The sequence below is a fragment of the Amblyomma mixtum genome, chromosome 3 (assembly GCF_055824585.1).
Source record: "Amblyomma mixtum isolate Tamu chromosome 3, ASM5582458v1, whole genome shotgun sequence".
NCBI classification, from domain to species: domain Eukaryota; kingdom Metazoa; phylum Arthropoda; class Arachnida; order Ixodida; family Ixodidae; genus Amblyomma; species Amblyomma mixtum.
The window spans coordinates 293,157,412-293,176,992 of NC_143014.1; the positions used below are offsets into that span (position 1 = coordinate 293,157,412).

The 19,581-nt window shown below is 46.6% G+C and overlaps 2 protein-coding genes and 1 pseudogene across 2 annotated transcripts; 2 read left to right on the forward strand and 1 right to left on the reverse strand.

The window, feature by feature from the left end:
- The first annotated feature begins 853 nt into the window (after nt 1-853).
- Nucleotides 854-1,686, forward strand: LOC149355185 (uncharacterized). Its single transcript, XM_089576086.1, has 3 exons — nt 854-933; nt 1,097-1,183; nt 1,338-1,686. Exons 1-3 carry the CDS (start codon nt 854-856, stop codon nt 1,684-1,686), a joined length of 516 nt encoding a protein of 171 aa, XP_089432212.1.
- An 8,265-nt stretch (nt 1,687-9,951) lies between these two features.
- On the reverse strand, nt 9,952-10,713 carry LOC149355186 (uncharacterized; annotated as a pseudogene).
- A 1,737-nt stretch (nt 10,714-12,450) lies between these two features.
- On the forward strand, nt 12,451-16,197 carry LOC149355187 (uncharacterized). The gene is made up of 3 exons (XM_089583685.1): nt 12,451-12,870; nt 13,513-13,586; nt 15,030-16,197. Exons 1-3 carry the CDS (start codon nt 12,622-12,624, stop codon nt 16,138-16,140), a joined length of 1,434 nt encoding a protein of 477 aa, XP_089439811.1. The 5' UTR covers nt 12,451-12,621; the 3' UTR covers nt 16,141-16,197.
- The last annotated feature ends 3,384 nt before the right edge of the window (nt 16,198-19,581 follow it).

The following is a 19,581-nucleotide window of genomic DNA, read 5'->3' on the forward strand; positions in this document are numbered from 1 at the left end:
GGTGTATAAGGTTCCACTCAGCTGTGGGTCTGTGTACATAGGCCAGACAGGGCGCTGTCTCAATGACAGGCTCAGAGAGCATGCCAATTCATTGAGCTCAAATGGAGGCTCGAACCTGTCATTGCATTGCCTTAAATGCAAACACTATGTAGACAGGAACAAGAAGAAGAAACAGCAGTGCCGACCTCTCCTCCGTTCTACGGTGGTTATCGGGAGAGCTTCCGATAGCGTGGCCCGGGAAATTGTAGAGGCTCGCGAGATATCTAGTACGGCAGGCTGCGTGAGTAAAGCATCGATAGCCCTTCTCAAAAAAGAACTTGATTTTCTTCGTGACCGATAACCCGCTTTCATGTTGCTACTTTCTGGGCATTTCCGCTGAGTCTGAATTGTCTTGTTGCTATCACAGTTGTTATTTTTTGCTGTACCATTGTGCTCCTACACGTGTTGCACTGGCTTTCATACGCTGGCGCCCTTTCTGCTTTTTTAAGGCGATGTATCGTTTCCGAAAAATACAGTTGCAAGTTTGCGATCGTGTGTGTGTACGTGTTTCTCCCTTCTGTCTTGTGTTATTCTGCGCAAAGTGCTATTCTGCGCGTCGATACGAATATGAGGCTGGCCATCTCTGTCGAGAAGCGCGTTGCAGTGGCGATGTATAAAGCTGCGCTCCTCGGCAGAAAATCGGTCTGTGGCCAATCTTTTCGGCCTGGGGCGATCAGCTGTCAACAGCATCTACCGGGAGTTTTGCGACACCGTAGTGTGCTTACTCGAGGACAAGTAGGTCAGCATGCCCTCTCCAGACGCAATGAGCGACCACATAAGAGAGTTTAGTGCCGTTTTCGACTTCCCACAAGCGATGGGGGCACTCGACGGGTGCCATTTTCCCGTGTCGCCGCCGAAGGAAAGCGCATCGGATTACTACAACTACAAAGGCTGGTGAGTTATCTCATACTTGGCTTATGCAGAGCTTACATGTTGAAGCTATAAAGGCAGCATTGCAATAATACGAATTTGCTAATGCAAAAGTCTTCAGTTCACAACTGATTGTGCTTGTCCATGATTTATGAAGAATTCTTTTAATGCTGTTTTTTTTTCACAGGCACAGCATTGTGCTGCTCGCCTTGGTAGACCACCGGTACTGCTTCCGGTACGTGAATGTTGGCTCACCAGGACGCTGCCACGATGCGTAAGTACATCTACCAACGCTCCCGGCTGGACGAGTTCATAGATAGGCCAACATTTCAGTCGCCAGCTGTAGTCATCAGTGGAACAGCTGTGCCTCCACTCATCCTCTGCGATCAAGCGTTTCCCCTCACAGCCCACTTAATCAAACCCTTCAGCCACAGCGCCCACTTGGATGCCGACATGAAGAGATTGAACTTCCACCTGTCGAAGGCCAGAAGGGTGGTGGAGAACGCGTTCGGCAGAATGAAGGCACGATTTAGGTTCTGCATGAAGAGGATGGAATGCAGCCTAGATACTGCTCCACTGGTGATTCGCGCCTGCTGTACGCTGAACAACATCTGTGAAGCGTTTGGCGACCACGTCATGCAAGACTGGACCTCTGGTGGAGAAGTTACCGAGGCCCTGTATGAGCAGCCACAGAGAGTCACAGATGCTCAAACCTCAACTGGTACTGCAGAACGACTTGCAATCCTAGAGCACAACAAGCAGCGAGCACAGAACTGAGGTAAACAGTGCTATCCATTTACGATAACCGTGTTTTCAGGCTGGCTAGTTGGTGCAATGCATTTCCTTTAAGAAACTGTGTGAAACGATAACAGAACACGCAGGAGACGCACACAAAATTTCAAAGTTTATACCTCTTTATAGGCTTGGCAGCCAACACTTTACAAAACAATGCATACTTTACATTCAATGCAACCAAAGCAAAAAGATGAAGGACAAGACAAGAAGACGCTGGCTAGTTTTATTTTGTCTTTCGTCTTTGTATGCTGGTCCTATTGTCTGACCATGAATTACCAACATGCCCACAATGCTTTGTTGCTATATAATATATCACAGGAAAAATATCACAAACTGCTGCGAAATATTGCTCAGGTTCAGGAGCAGCTGCAAAAAGCATAAAACAGCAAGAACGAAAAACAAAATAATAAACAGAATCGTAAGGAGTAACCTCACACGTCGCACTGCATGTGGTTAACATAGCCGTGATTATTGCAAATCACTCAGGTACTGCAAAAAGCACAAGAAATACAAAACAATAGACAAAATCGAAAGGAGTAACTTTAGATAATGTCATATTGCACATAGGTAACACAGCTTTGAGTATCGACCCGCCGTGGTGGCTCAGTGGTTAAGGCACTCGTCTACCGAGCCGGAGTACCCGGTTTCGAACCCAACTGTGGCAGCCACGTTTCGATGGAGGCGGAACAAAAAGGCGCACGTGTGCTGTGCGATGTCAGTGCAGGTTAAAGATTCCCAGGTGGTCAAAATTATCTACGGCACCTCTCTCTCTTTCTTATTTCACTCCTACCTTCCTCCCTTCCCTTACGTCACATCAGATGATGTCATATTGCATGTGGTTAACAATGCCTTCAATATCACAAATTGCTGCGCAACATCACACATGGACTGAAACAAGTGCAACAAATGCCAACAGTAAAAAAGAAAACAAAACAAGAGATAAAATCGGAAGGAGTCACATTAGATAATTTAATATTGCACATAGTTAACGCATTCTTCAGTACCGCAAATCATTGCACAACATTGCTCTGGCGCTGCAACAAATGAAAAAAATGCGCACGGAAAAGAAGAGAGAAAATCTGGAGTCACATCAGATGATGCCATATTGCATGTGGTTAACATTGCCTTCAATATCACAAATTGCTGTGCAACATCGCACAGGCACTAAAACAAGTGCAACAAATGCACAACAGCAAGGTAGAAAAACAAAATCTATAAAAATGGAGTCATATCAAATAATGTCATACTGCACATAGCCTTGAAAAAAACGTCACACAGGATAAAAAAGGGCACGGCGCGACTTGCTGAGTTGAAAGCAGGGGTAAAACATCAAGAGAATTGACGAGTCTGAAAACTAGCACAAAAAGAAAACTGGTAGGCAAAGTAAAAATTGCCAAAATACAAACATACAACTCTGAAAAAATCAGAAAACCGTAAAGATTTGCTGAGAGAATGGCAAATAGATTAAAATGAAACCTAATGAGCTGTGTGGTATAGTTGCCAACAAAATAGGTCTTAATTATGCATAAATACGCATGGAATGCATATGGCTAACCCTGTGCCCTTAACCCTTTCAGGCGCTTTGTACACATTTGTGTAAGTGGCAAACTTACAGCTTTTTCTGAGAAACTGGAGCACTTAACAGTGATTTCATTTTTTTCAGTCAAATTGAGTACCCTTCTTGTTGCAAATAAGTTGCTTTTTTGTACCATGTAGCGAATGCAGTAAATAATATTTTACACAAGAGTGAGCTAGGTAGCACTTCGTCTGCCGTTTCTGTGCAGAAGATTTTGCCGCGAGTGAAAACATCGATTGTTTTTGCTCAATTTCGAGCATAATGTGAATCTTCCAAACACAAAGTGATTCCACGATCCCTAAGGTGTTTACCTGACACACGAGAACATTTTGATGTTATTATTTCTAACAAATCTGACACTTTGTATGGAATTCTCCACATCGTTGTAAGAACTGACCTGCTGGTCTTTCACGTTCCTGAATATACTACTTAGGTGAAAAAATAATTGATTTCAGTGAAAACAAAAAATGGCGCCTGAAAGGGTTAAAAAAATCCTTATATCGATTCAAAAAATTTCGTGACAGCATTAACCAATTTTTCTTGCAGGGTCAAGTGCCGCTGCCTCATCTCCATTTCTCTGGCGTGGCACGCCTCAAAGCTTTCACGCAGCATCCTCTGCTCCGTGAGCAGAGCGTGTGTAAAGTCAGACGAAGCTGTGCGCATCCTTTTTCTGGGGTGCTGCTCGCGGATGCCTGCCTGCCCCTCAGTTCCTCCTTCTTCAGTGGCCACGGACTCGGCTGCAGCACGTTCAACGACCTGGCAGTCGTCCGCGCTCAACGTGTGCTCTTGAGACGCCAGTGCTGGGTTGGCATCCTCAGCGCCACTGTTGTCGGTACCCACCACCATGTCAACAATAATCTACATCATATAGAACAGAGAAGCAACAATTTATTATGTTTGCCTGTTAATGTTTTTGCTCCATAGAGAGGTGAGAAGTGTGGGATCATTTCTGCGTGTGTGAAACAAGGCTGTCGCTAGTGACTAGGTGTGAATTGAGGCAGTGATATTGTCATGTGTACTTATCGATGGTCACGCCACGACGGCCCTCGTCGACATCGGCGCCGACTCAGTGTTGCCACGGAAAATAAAAAAATAGTAGTAGAAACTTTCGCGAAAAATCATTAGAAATCAGTAGATTTTTAATTTCAATTTTTGTACTGAGTTTATGAGCCCACGAATTCAGCGCTTATATTAGTACTCTGCTGTTGTATTGTAGCTTCTAAGAAATAGTACAAAAATTGGCCACGAGATTCTTGGCGATACTTTTGAAAAACCCGGGGATCCAGAGAGCCATTATCAACCACGAAGTGAAAAACAGTGAAGCCCTCTGATGGCATATTCAAAGGCGTCAGATGGTAGTTAGTACCTGAAATCTTTAGAGTATAGTATCTTCCAGACAGGGGTGACTGGGAGATCACTGGGAGAGGCCTCCGTGCTGCAGTGGACATAAATATAGGTTGATCACGATGATGACGATCCAGAAATAAGAAAGTATGAGTCCCTTATAGCTTACGCAAATAAACTTTATTGCGCGTGAACAGACAACTTCAAAATGGCCATGTATATGACTAGATATGCTGTGAAATTCCACAAGTGGCTGTGCCAGCAAAGCCGCATTAAATACACTCATGCTTATCCTTGTGACAGTCGTCCATTCTCCTTATCAGTGATACTGGTGAACAGCGCAAAAAAGGCGGGACAACAAGGTGGGATCATTTCTGCGTGTGTGAAACAAGGCTGTCGCTAGTGACTAGGTGTGAATTGAGGCAGTGATATTGGCAGTGATCAGTGGCCTGTCAATGTTGAAGCTGTGACATGATGAAGACGTCATCAGGCGTTCCGTGTGCAGAAGGCCACAGATAGTCTCCGTGCTAAGCTTGTTCCGCAGTTTTGTCTTCAGGTTGTTTACAGCAGAAAATACCCGCTCAACTGCTGCACTAGAATGCGATAAGCACAGTATAGCCGTAACAAACTCGGTCAATGCAGGAAAAGCGGCGCTTCCATCACAATGTTTTTGAGAAAACACGACTGCCCAGAACTCGTGCAACAAGCTATATTCGCTTGTAGGGATATCAGCATTTCTTAAATATCGCCATTCGGTATCGAAAGATTGCAAGGCTTTGCCGGAGACTAAATTCGGAAAGGCTTGCGCCAGTGGTGCAAGATGCGCTGCCTTCCCCGTCATGGACACAGTAGGGCTAGGAGTTCGAGATGTTTTAAAACCGGCTCTTGAAAAGGGATACGCTTCAGAATTTGGTCGACACTCTCAATGACTTTTTTGACATTGGATGAAGAAGCTTGTGCGGCTTCAGTTCAAGAAGAGCCTCAGATTTCTTCAACGTGCCCTCTCTTTTCGGACTTGAGTTGAAGTAACTGCAGACGTCCCGCACGAGATCTTCAACAACGCGTGGAAGTTTAGAACAAGCGTACGATGCGCACAAGTGAAAAGAATGACACGTGCACTTAAGAATGAACAAGCCGGGAATCTCATTCTTCAGCAGTACCTTCACAGAATGTTTACTACCTTTTGAGGCGGCGCGTGCTTCAGATCAGCGCTAGTCGAACATGCGGAATGCACTGTGTCAATATTTTCTTAAATATACTGCGTCACAAAAGAATAAGAACCCTGACCAAGCATTTATTGGGCAGAAATTTATTCGCTCTTTATTGGCACAGGGTTAATGATTGTGATTGTACTGTGGTGCCATGTTCAAACAAATCACTGTACACTCTCCTTGCAGAATATCTAGCGGGGAAATAAATTACTGAGCAGCGAGTATGCACTCTGATAAATGCGGGGAACGTTACTGAATTACTTCACAGTTGGCATGTTCTGTTGTCGTTAGTGGATACGTATGCCTTGGTGCCTGCTGCTTTCCAGTGTAGGGGGCGCGAGGCATGTCAAGCTCCCCTGAGCAGCTTTTTTTTCTCCCTCTCTCTACTGGTCAACATGGTAAAATAAAGTGAACATAATTCGTGCTTGCTGAGACTTAGCTTAGACTGCATTTCATTCATTTACTCTCAGGGCTGATCGGGGTTACAGAAAGGAGTGGGTGACTAACAAAAATACATTCGTAATAGGCAGATTAAGATGGTTGTGCACAGCAGACTTGGATGTCGGGTGCAGCGATGTAGCCGGAGAAGATGTGACAGTTGGAAACGTAGAACTAAGAAGGTGCAGAGGACTGAGGCCAGAGTTAAAACTAGTTTAACACAGAAAAGCACCACCCACCAAGTCAAAATAAGCACATGCTAGTTGTCATGTGAATACAGGACATGGAAAATGAAACTCCTTTTCGGGCAGAAGAAAAGCCAAGGCACATTACTCATTGTGATGTTGCTTAAAAAAGTAGGTGTCTAGTTTCACTCTAATTACATGTGAGGTACACATATTCAGATGTCAGAGGCTTGGTGCATCCTCATCTTGCAGACTACCTAGTTTGGTCGATATAAACATAACCGCTTGTAACAGGTATGTGGTAGCCTTGTAGGTGGAGTATTTCGTCTCACAGCATGTTCAGCAAAGCAGATAATTTTCATTATTTACATTGCAGTAATATTGTAGCACAGGCTAGAAAGTTTGTAACTGAGGAGAAAAAAGTGTTCATGCCAAGTCTTAGCCACATTCTTAGTACCAAAAAAATATAGTGCAAATAAAGAAACGCTTCATTTTTTTGTCGGCGGTCGAATTTCGGTATAGGCGAAATTCTAGAAGAACGTGTACTCTGCGATGTTAATGCACATTTAGGAACCCCGGGTGGTAGAATTTTTCGGAGCCCTTCATTATGGCGTACCTCATAGCCTGAGTCGCTTTGGGACGTTAGAACCACCATTAATTATTTTTTCAGCCTTTTCTTTCTAAGCCTTGATCTTTTGCAAGTTAGCGAGATTCTACAGTCTCCTGCGGCTATCAGCTGGACAGGTAACACCCGCAGCTGCTAAGTTTGTTTGTCAAAGCTGCTGAGTACAGGATGGGTCATCTTAGCGCAAGCTGTTAAGAGGGATAGAAACATTATGCATTCAGAGTACTTTTCAGAAAAAAACATTTCCTACCAAGGAGGAAGGAACAGTGCCTTCTGGCATGGGCGGTGCACATATTCCTTGTCACTGCCGCAATTATGGCTGCTCGCTGCTTTTGGACAGCGTTTTATTTATCTCCAGGAAGAGCAGGCGTGGATGGGCGGTAATAGGTACATACATGGTAAATTAAACATTGCACTCAGCAATATTTTTTGTGCCTATGTTTTTCTTCTTCATGAAGTAGTTAGCGGTTTTTGATTGATGTTTGTGTAGCAATGACTAGATTGCTGCATTGCACTGCGTTCACAGATTTGTTTGCCCATGCTTTTGGCTCAGTGGTTCGTTTCCTTACCAAACAGTAGTTGGAAGTTTGGCTTTCAGCCTGTGCACTTTCTTAATATTTGCAATGTGTTTCCAGCTGGTGTTCAATTTAGTTGGAAATGTCTAACCGTTGTGTGTTTTTAAATGTTTTCTTCCTGTTGACCTCATTACGTTGCATTTCTCACAGAAAGAAAATGCTGCAGTAACGATTTTACTAAACGTTTACTAAAAGCAACGTAGTGAAAACGTTTTTTAACAAACCGTCAGTCAATGCTCTTGTTTTAACGTTATAGCAAAGTCAGGCCTTTGTTATTCAACTTTCCTCACAATTTTTAACGATCACTCAACGATGAAGCAACATTATGCGTTAATTGGCAATACAGCTGCGAAGTCTGTTTTGCCAAACAGCTCACCACTGTTCTGTCACTAGCATTCTCTTCAAGTCACTAGCTTACCCTTCGTCATCCACACCAATGGCTGCAACAGAAGGAAGCTCACAAGCACTCCTGTGTAAGTAATTCTGCACCTCCCTGGCTGCTACAGACAAAGGTGTGGCACGCTTCAAGGGCTTGGCAGCTGTCTTAGCAAGTACTCTGGCAACCCTGCCAATGGCTGGGCTGATACCGTTTCATTGCCGAAACAGTGCCACAGCCTTCCGTGGTGCTTGAACCTCCATTGAGATTCATAGGATCCGTAGCAGACACACAGCCTTGAAGACTCCTCTCAGTCTTTCCCCAAGTGGGTACATATCTGAGCCATGGGACACCGAGGAAGGCAGACTGTCCCAGATGCTGCAAACATTGCAACCTTTGTGCCGGACACGGACACCGCCCACGAGAGCAAAGCCAGCTCCCGGAAGGGTAGTTGGCAGTTCTGCCAACCTCCAGAGCCGTTTCTCCCCCAATTTGCAACTAAAAATTCCCTAGATTTCCCTAGATACGAAAAATAGTGTCGAGTTGTATATTGTAAAATTGTATATTTATGCTTAGTTCAGTAGCAAGTTTTATCATGCAGCTACCCTATTACGACACGTTGGTAAGCAAATTAGCTGTAAATTTGAAATGAAGGATTGAAAATGAAGAACTTCCAAATGAACCTACAAGATAAACGTAGCACTCTTCAGAAATTACAAATTAAAGGATCTAGATCGTATATGTCTTTGTTTTCACTGTAAGCAAGATATTAGTAAACATGTATCGGCATGTGAAATTAACTTAATATTTTTCCCTTATTCTGTGTCCGTTTAGACTTCTGCCGAAGGATACCATGTACAAAATACCTGGAGGTCACTTGAGGAGTGTACGGAAACTGCGATATAAAAGCTGCTTGTTGATTTGCTGCGATTGCTCTCGAGGGTGGCTGACGTAACAGTTTGAGTCAATTAAAACAATGAAGCAGTGATTGGCTTTTGTATGCCTCTTGTGACCTCAACTCACTTTGTTCGTCGTGGTGGAACTGGAAATTATGGTTTATGATTTTGGAGGGTTTAACGTCCCAAAGTGACCCAGGCCATGAGGGATGAAATAGTGACGGGCTCCGGAAATTTCGACCACCTGGGGTTCTTTAACCTGCACTCACATTGCACAGTACACGGGCCTGTAGAATTTCGCCTCCATCGAAATTCGACCGCCGAGGCCGGGATCGAAGCCACGTCTTTCGGGTCAGCAGCTGAGCGCCATAATAAGTGAGCCATCGCGGAGGGTGAACTGGGAATTGTTCCCTTAGTTAGACTAGCTCAGATTTCTAATACGGCACTCCTTTATAAAAAATGGCGCCCTTGTTCTTTACTAGTTATCAAACCAAACATGCAGATATGCTTACTAAATAGGAATTTCACGTCGTGCAGCGAGCTCCAAATACAGCGTGAGAAAGGGGCACGCGTGTTGAGGGAAGACAGTGGCGCGCCAGATCACATCAGCGGGTGCCACTGGCCACGTCAAGGACCATACACGTCCGACACGTCCCTGTAAAGGCTGGTTCACATGCATGCAAGTGACTGAAAATTAAGCAGCGCAGCACTGCGAAAAATTTGTAATATTTTGGGATATCGCCGCTCTGACTGCTGGAGTCGCCGCGATGGCTCTAAACAGCTTTTGCGCTGCAGCAACAAAGCGTTTTCACCTGCATGTGAAACAGGTTTTACTAGAGCGCGCAGCGGTGTTGTGCGGGCCTCCGTCAGTTGTAGAGAAAAAACAACGAAAAGCTTGTACTGTCTTCACAATTTGAGGGAGAAAAAGTATTTCTCCGAGCAAATGAAATTTCCCTAGATTATACAAAAATCTTTTTTTCCCTAAACGACGTCCAAATTCCCTAGATCTAGGGGAAAACCTCTAGGGTTGGCAGCACTGGTAGTTGGGAACAGGTCGGTGCCACGCCTTAGCAAAGAAGTACTGCTGGTTCACAGGACAGGAGTGGGCGTTGTAGGGTGGCTTGTTGACTGCTCCTGAAAAAAAAAAGCAGGTGACCCTAGAGGAGGAAAATGGTTGTAACAGATGATGCTCTCCCCGGCTGGCTGAGCCCATTCAGTCCTAGATGAGGGTTTCCGACTTTCCTGGTAGCTAAGGGGAATGCATCGTCTCTCTGCAAGAGCAACCAGGGCGCAGGCCTGCTGGTAGAGAAACTCCGCCAGGACCTGGTTTCCTCACCGGCTCGGGTGCACACCATCGCGGCTGACGTAGCTGTCCCAGCAATCAACCAAGCCACCGATGAAGTGGAAGCCCCGTTGTCGACACAGCTCCTGTAACGCAGCGTTTATCTCCTTGTACCGCTCGTTCATGCGGGGCAGCCGAGTGGTCTGGATTTCACACAACAGCGGAAAAAGCTACTAGCGCAGAAGGTTTGCTGTCGACAATGCCGCAAGCTAACCGACGGTACTTCTTCATGTACGTGCTGACATTCTCAAGATAGTTAATCGTGCCAACATGCTCAATCAGGACATCGATGTCGCTTAGCTGAGTAGCTATTGCCGGGAGCAACTGCGGAATCTTTATTCCTCTGTGCGCACTGACGTTAACAGCGAGACCATGACACGATGAAAAATACTGGTCAAGGTATTTTACCATCGAGTCGCCAGCCACCAAAACGCGACGCATGTTGATCTGTGCTGCCGCACAACAGGTTAATAAAAGTAGGGAACTTCTAGAACTTTGAATCACTGAACCGCAACAATGATTTGCACTGAAAGCTCGCTTTACTTAAAATAAACCGACAAGCAATTTAACACACAACTGTCCTACGCTTGCAATTCGCTACGATTAACACATACGCAGAAAAACTGTAACGACTCTTGTGTACAAGCTACTGCAACGATTACAAATAAGAGAGATTAACACCTAAATCAAACCTTGCAGCGCAGAGGCAAAGCAATAAGACAACAATATTCTAGAAAGCCCGTACAGAAGTGCCTACAAATGAGCAAATTAACTTTAAAAGGAAGAGAAAAAGCGAAAAATGCAGAATTTAACCCATACTAAACGATGTTGACATTAACAAGAAATGCTAAAGTGCCAACTCCAGGGGCCCTTCTTGGGCGTACGCGCCAAGCGCCGGCGCTCTCGGCGTACGCCAGAACCGGTCTGCGCACTGCTTGAGAAGGCAGCGAACCTCGGCGAGGTCCCGATATCTGTCCGTGCTAGATATCAGCGCCAGCGCACGGGCGCTCGTGTACGCATCGGCCGCCGGGTCCGGTTTACAACAATCGGAGGACCACGGGGCTCTCGGCGACTCTTTTCTTCACGGCTTGAACCTCTTTCGGGTTTCCCGAACTTTTCTTCGCGGTTTAATCGGTCCTTTCAGCGCCTCCCAACCCTTTTTCTTCACGGCTTGAAATTCTGTCCCTCGACTTGAGAGGGGAAGCGAGCCAACACCAGGGACATGGAGATGCATGCCCCTTTTCGACGCCCGTTACGGCGTACGACAAGTACACCGACGCTGGATGCGCACGCCTAGGAAGCGGCCTTGGAGTTAGCACTTAAGATGCAATGATTGCGTAAAAAAAAGATACGTTTTTAGCTTCGGTTCACGTCGTCAACCGTGGCAGTCGAGAACACTTCCAGGAGAAGCCTCAATCAAACAGCACCAGCAGATGCAGACGCCAGCAGCAGAGTTGACTAATACCCCTGTCACACGGGCACTTCGGATCGCCATCGGTCTCGAGCGCGGTTGAAGCATGGTTGAAGTTTCAAGCGCGATCGAGGTGGAAAGCTGCTACACGTATCCACTCGATTCCGATTAACTAGTTAGATTGCTACATACGAGATGGCGCTGCGCCTACTGTCATCATCGCTATCGATTTCTAATAAATCAAAAATAACAATCGTTAACAAAAAATTTATGCTGAAAATTTCAAACTATGAGCAGAAAAAGCAGCTTAATTACTTTCTGCTACAACCAGCAGTGGACTTCATAGCAAAAAGCAGCAAAACAACGCTCGGTGCACGCGTCAACGGTAGCGCCATCTAGTGACAAGGCGCCAAAGCACATCAACTCTGTGATGAAGTTTTCTTCTGTAATTACTGGTAGCTAGAGTCTGTGCATTACAAGCCTTTTTTTTCGTTCCAAGAAGAAAAACTGCAAACAGTAGAAAATGTAACAACTGACTAAAAGCAATACAACTGCTTCGCCAGGTGTCGCTATTGCGAGGTAAACACTCCTCGGGTTTAATGTATGCGGACGATATTGTACTGTTAGCAGATAGCCAGGAAGATTTACAAACTTAGGTTAATTGCTGTGGAGACGAAGGAGACGCTCTAGGATTCAGTTTTAGCGCAACTAAATCAGGGGTGATGATTTTTAACGATACAACTGACCAGGTGCTTACAATTCGCAATGTTCGTGGCCTATAGGTGGCGCTGTGAAATTCAAGATGGCTGTCCGGAAGAGGGTCGCGCTGCGCTGCTCACTGTAGCGCTGCAGTGGCCGCGCCTTGTTTACACCGCCTGGCCTAGCGGCGCTTAGCACGTTGTTGGAGCTGTGTGTCGGGCACCTTCATCGGCAGCAACATGCCGCTACCTTTCTCAAGACCGCTCTCGTTGGGAGACATAATGCGCCACATTGGCGCTGAAGACACCAGGATAAGGTGCTTGGTGGAAGGCGAAGAAGTGCTGGATGCCCGTCACATCATCTGCTGCGGTGTAAAAGCCTCCACTGCCGAATCGGTGACAGTGCAAGGGCTTTGCGTCCAGACATCACACGTGCATAAGGAGCCACACGAGCTGCAGTTCATTTACGGACTGGACGCCTCTATCAAGGTATGTGAGCTTGCCGTATTTTGCTTCTTCAACGCAGGCAACTAACAAGCAATGATTTGTCCTACAAAAAGCTTCGTGATCGTGGTGCGCTTTAAACATAGCTTCAAACAGCAGTCAGCCCACGTTTCACGTGCATTTAGTAGTTCTGTCGAGAGTTACTACGACTCGTGTGAAATTCGCTGGTAATTGTGTTGCCTGGCGCAGCAGGACTCGACAGTTGGACCGATCGGAAGAGAAACGATCTACAAGCTTGCGTAGTCGATGGGGTTGATTGAGCTAGAGCGGAGATTTTAGAAAAGGACGCTCGCAGCACCTACGTTACTTCGGAGGGAAGCCAGTATCCTGTCCGCTGCGGCCGCGCGTTTCAATGACGGTGAAATGACGCAAAGCACACCCGTGTGCGGCAAAATAATATGGTGCCTCTTAAGGCTGGTTCACATGCAGGCGACTGAGCGATTGAGCGGCGCGTCGCAGCGAAATTTTCCAATTTGTTGAAACCTCGCCGCGACGAGAATCGGGATTTTCCGCCGCGGCGGCAGGATTCGCTAGCGTTTTCGCTCGCAGTGAAAACAGCGAGACATGAAAACTGCAGTTATAATTGCAGAGAACCATGTTTGTTTTATTCCTTCTGTGTATTTCTAGGGTCACTGCTCCTGCAAAGCTGGCAATTCTCAAAGATGCAAGCACCTGGTAGCAATGTTGCTGCTGGCTCACAGGCAAGAACACTTCCTTTCTTGTCATGACTTTTATTGAATCAGATATTGTCAGAAGCATACAAGTGCCGTGGAAAACATGACATCTAACGACTACATGATGCAAGCATGCAATTTCATGAAAATAACATCACTTGGCAAGTTGTGTTGAAAAAGTTGCAATCCTCTAGCACTTCATGGTTGCAGCAAACTTGCTTGTCACTCAGCAAGGCACGCTTTGCTAATACAAGCCCTCAAGAGAAGAAACATGAACAGGAAGACAGTCCTTGCGCAAATTGTCCTTTTGTTACACCTCTGTCGCATCAACACTTTTGATCCTCATTGAACTCAACCTGCATTCAACTCAAACCAGATCGAGGTTGTCACACAGTAACTTTTAGTACAAACGAGCTCGAGTTTGCTTGGCTCAAAGCCTCTTCCTGTAGCGCTCTTAAGTCTTCAAGCACATTTGAGAGGGTGTTGACACCTTCATCCACATTGAGTTCTAAAAAATAAAAGCGAATTAATGTAATAAAACCTCAAATATTAGCATAGAAATGTATTAAAAGGCATGACAAAACATTGTTAGAACATTATGCTTCTTTATATTAAGGCATTTTTATAATCTCGACACGACCTAATGCGCACAAAGGGAACTTCTCAGTGGCCATTCAAAATGCCCGTGTAGAACAGGAGGCTTCAATCCTTGTTGAAAACCTCAGTGAACGTTGTGTTCAGTGAGGATTGAAAGTGGTCGTGTGACACATAACATATGCAGTTATGAAGTAGAGATTACTAGTGTTGCTCCAATGCAGAGGTAATATCCTACATTGGCAACTACTGTCTCATGACCTATTTAAGCATGTTTTAATGCGCTCCATTTGGTCAAATACACTTTTTCATATTTAGTTTCCTGAATACAGCCATATTATCACTGATCTATGACAGCAGCCTCTGAACAGGTGCACCTTATTGCGCACTAGTGCCATGACACAGAAGCATGTGTGCTCTATTAGTTTGTAAATAGTGAAAAAGTCAGCAGTTATACTGTCACAAAATGCTAACACGTTCCAGTAGAGGACTACTTCATTCTGACGTGGCTTAGTGTCCTGAATAATGGTCAGATTTATAATGGAATCACTACATTTCTCAATTTAAATCTTTTCAGGTGAAGCTGCATATAGGGCTCTTTCATATTAGCTATGGTAGCGTTGAAAAATTTTTTTTTTAGCACAATGGGGCCTAGTCGGTACTAAAAGTGTGATGATGCATTGATGCTTTGTAATGACAGACTGTTTGTGAACTAGCCATAGCACAAAACAGTGAAAGTCCTCCTAAACACTTTTTTAAATCCACAAACTATTTCTTAGCAGATTTCAAACCAGCATTGAAAGTTAGCATAGCAAGTGCTGGTGTTATATTCAGAACGACTTTTTCAATTAATAGCAATTACTTTTTTGCCAACAGGGTTGGCATCCAAAACCTGGAGACCCTGACGAGCACAGACCTGAAGCAAGCCTGGGGCAAGCTTAAGGCGACTCCCATGTACCAGGCACGGGAGTTGCAAGAACTGTGCCATGTACAGGCTGTCCCAAGACTGTGCCTTTCAAAAGAACAACAAGATGGCATAAGGCGCAGATTAATAGTAGGCCTGCCACAGAGTGCATTGGCACTACACTTCAATGGCAGACAACAAGAGAGAGATCGAAGTTCATTTGATGCAACTCTCCAGGAGCAGGCTTTACTGACTCACATGATGGAGCAAAGTATGAGCCCGTATACAGAAATGCTGTTCCATGATGTGGCATTCAGCAGTGCATTGCACTTTAAAATTTATAAGTTTGCTGAGGAACAACTAACAGAGCCTGAAAGGCAATTTTATCATAAACATGTGGTGGTGTCACATGACGAAGCACTACAGATTAGTGCCCAAACAAGGTGCCAAAATAACACAAAGTGGCACCGAGAACGGAAAATAAGGATTACTGGCAGCAAGTGCCACTCTTACTTTACATTCATTCCCAAGGAAAACAACACCTGGGAGATGAAAGTTGCCAGAATGATGAGTGAGAGCTTCCGGGGCAATAATGCCACCAAGTATGGCAAAGCCTCGGAATCAAAAGCCGTCGAGGCCTACTCGTGCTCATCAAGCAGCACGGTTGAAAGAATGGGCTTCATTGTGCATCCAAGTGTGCCATGGCTTGGCTACAGCCCAGATGGCATTATATTCAAGAAGGGCGAACCAGCCATCTTACTTGAGATCAAAAGCCCCGTTCTTGGCAAGACAAGGAAAGCTGCCGAGCTAGTTCAAGAGAAAAAGCTACCATATATAAAGAAGGAAAACGAGAACTTCGTTTTGAACTGCAGACATAGCTATTATTCTCAAGTGCAACTGGGAATGTTCCTACTTAACTTGAGGACAACTCATTTCATGGTGTTTTCCCAAGTGGAACCATTGACTATTATTGTGCAACGCTGTGATGAGCACATCGACAAGCTTGTGCGGAAGCTCCAGTTTGTATATTTTAAGTGGTTATTACCCAGGCTGGCAGGATCAGCCCAGACGAGTGTTGCGTAAAGTTCATATACATGCATTGAAGAAGCGTAGCTTGTTGGGCCAGTTGGTGCATGGTAAGTAGAAAACCAGCGAAAAGGACGCATTCACAAGGAGGAGAAGTACACAGGACAACACAGCGTTGTCCTGTGTACTTCTCCTCCTTGTGAATGCGTCCTTTTCGCTGGTTTTCTACTTACCATGCACCAACTGGCCCAACAAGCTACGCTTATTCAATGCATGTATATGAACTTTATAAGAGTGTTGCATAAAGTTCATACGCATGCATTGAAGAAGCGTAGCTTGTTGGGCCAGTTGGTGCATGGTAAGTAGAAAACCAGTAGAAAGGTCCCGTGTACTTCTCCTCCTTGTGAACGCGTCCTTTTCGCTGGTTTTCTACTTTCATATGCCTGCTCAACGAACATGCAGCACAGAAACACTTGTGAATGAAGGGAGAATATTGCTACGACGAAGAGGAAGTGGAAGTCGAAGTGGCCTCCCGCGTGAAAGGGTCGCACGAAGAAGAAGAGGTTGTTGGTGCTTTCTGCTGGCGTTGGTGCTTCCTGATGCTCGCCGCTAGGAACTATTATCCTACCGCTTGTAAATAAATGTAAATAGTATTTCCCCGTAACATCTTGGTGGAGGTGCGGCAAGACGGAACTACGCAGCGGGCGCTACCTTTCACGCCGTCGCTACCTTCCACGGCTTACAATGACGGAAGCCGCTCCACCGGATTCGGCAGCATCAGTGTCCTCGGTGGTCCTCACTCACCCTCGGGATCCTGGACCCTTCTCTGGGGACGACGACGCTGACGTTGAGACCTGGCTTCGCAAGTATGAACGGTGCAGCGCTAACAACCGGTGGGACCAAACTTTCATGCTTGCGAACGTGGTTTTTTACCTTAAGGGCACGGCGCTGAAGTGGTACGACAGTAACGAAGAGACATTAACCAGTTGGGATGACTGTAAGCAGAAACTTATTGACCTTTTCGGCAAACCACTCGGCCGGCAACTTGCCGCTAAAAGAGATCTTGCCAGTCGCGCCCAGTCATCCACGGAGTCCTACGTGTCCTATATTCAGGATGTGTTGGCTTTGTGCTACACGGTCGATAAGGAGATGAGCGAGGCTGACAAAGTCGGACATGTGCTGAAGGGCATTGCAGACGATGCCTTCAATCTGCTCGTTTATAAGAACTGCGACAAGATTGCAGACATCGTAAAAGAATGCCGCCGCTTCGAGGACGCCAAAAGCTGACGGATCACCCAGCATATCGCACACCTGCCCAACACGGCTGCGTCTTCGTCCTGCCAAGAAATTTGTCCACGGAACCAGCCGACCTCGCCAGAGAACGTGACCCGTATCGTACGCCGTGAGCTTGAAGCCATTGCTCCGGCCTCCTCAGCAACACCTGCAGCCAACCAGCTCCTGCCCCTTCCACTTATTCAAGCCGTCGTCCGCCAGGAACTTGCTAACTTGGGTTTGTCCTCTGTCGCCGCTCTTCATCCCTCCCAAGTGCCCGAAGTCCCTCCTCTATACCCTGTCCGGCCTGTTTACGCCGCTTCTCGGCCGCGCAACCCCTCCGAGTGGCGTACGCCCGACGACAGGCCTATCTGTTTCAACTGTTCCCGTGTCGACCACATCGCCCGTCATTGCCGTAGTCGATGGTACTCCTCCCAGCGGAACCGTTACTCGACCCCACCTTATCGCCCCGACACTGCAGACTCAAGCTCTTTCTCGCGACCCTTGGACACGTCGAGACCCACCACCGACGTCCCGCCACCCCGCTTCAGCCGCTCACCATCTCCACAGCGCCGCCAGTCCCGTTCGCCGCAACGACCGCGCGCTTCCTCTCCCGGCCCCTACGGACGATCACAGGCGGAAAACTAATTTCTGCAGCGTCCAGAGGTGATGCTGCAGATACGACCCGGCTCCAAAATCCTCGTTTAGTTCTTCGTGCCCCGCGCAATTTACTGACCGTACAAGTCGATGGCGTTGCCGTCTCTGCTCTGATTGACACGGGCGCCCACATTTCTGTGATGAGTTCCGACCTACGACGCCGCCTCCGCAAAGTACTGACGCCTGCTCCTACAGCTGTTGTTCGAGTTGCCGATGGCACAACGTCCCCAGTCCTCGGCCTGTGTGCTGCTCGTGTGACGATTTCTGACCGCCAAACCACTGTGCTCTTTACCGTTCTGAATCAGTGCCCTCATGACGTCATACTCGGCCTTGATTTCCTTAGTGAGCACGCAGCCCTTATTGACTGTGCTACAAGTGTTGTCGAGTTGGACCTACCGTACTTCTCAGAACCACCTGCCCCAGTTGTGCACCGTCTCTGTACTGCCGAGTTCACCCGCTTACCACCTGAAGCCGCAACTTACGTATTGTTTAAATCTGTTCCACCTCTTCCTAACGGCCAGTATATCATCACCCCTGTCCTTGATTTGCCCGTCACAAAGAATGTTGCCCTTGCCCATACGGTTGTCGCAGTCTCGGCAAACACCGCGTGGTTACCTGTTCTCAACTTCAGTACGCACGTCCAGACGCTTCCTCAAGACATGTGCCTCGCCACGCTGTCCCCTACCGATGAATACGTGATCTCTGCAGTCACAAATTGTGTATCGTCCTCTCCGGACGATCATGTCACAGCTCTTTCGAGACCTGACCACTTTGCCAATATGATCGCTTCAGATCTCTTTGCCGACCAAGCCGAGGCGCTTACCCATCTTCTGGCATCTTTTCAGGACATATTTGACTTCAATGACCGCCCTTTAGCTCGTACGACTATTGTGAAGCATCGTATCAACACTGGTGACGCCACTCCTCTGCACCGCCGGCCTTATAGGGTGTCCAGCTCCGAACGCCAAGTGATACAACAGGAAGTCGAAAAGATGCTCGCTAAGGACATAATCGAACCGTCGTCCAGTCCTTGGGCCTCTCCAGTCGTCCTTGTTAAAAAGAAAGACGGCAGTTGGCGTTTCTGCGTCGACTACCGTCACCTGAACCGCATCACAAGAAGAGACGTCTACCCACTCCCTAGGATCGATGACGCTCTCGACTGTCTCCACGGATCTCAATACTTTTCTTCCATTGACCTTCGTTCCGGTTATTGGCAAATTGCCGTTGACGAGCAAGACCGCGAACAGACAGCTTTCGTCACACCTGACGGTTTATACCAGTTCAAAGTGATGCTGTTCGGACTTTGTAATGCACCAGCTACTTTCGAACGGATGATGGACTCACTCCTTCACGGATTTAAGTGGACTACGTGTCTGTGCTACCTTGACGATGTTGTTGTCTTCTCGCCCACATTTGCCTCGCACCTTGAACGTCTCAGGAGTATCCTGACTGTCTTTCGTATGGCTGGGCTCCAGCTCAACTCGTCCAAATGCCAATTCGGCCGCCGGCAACTCACCATTCTGGGACATCTCGTCGATGCCTCCGGTGTACGTCCTGATCCAGCTAAAA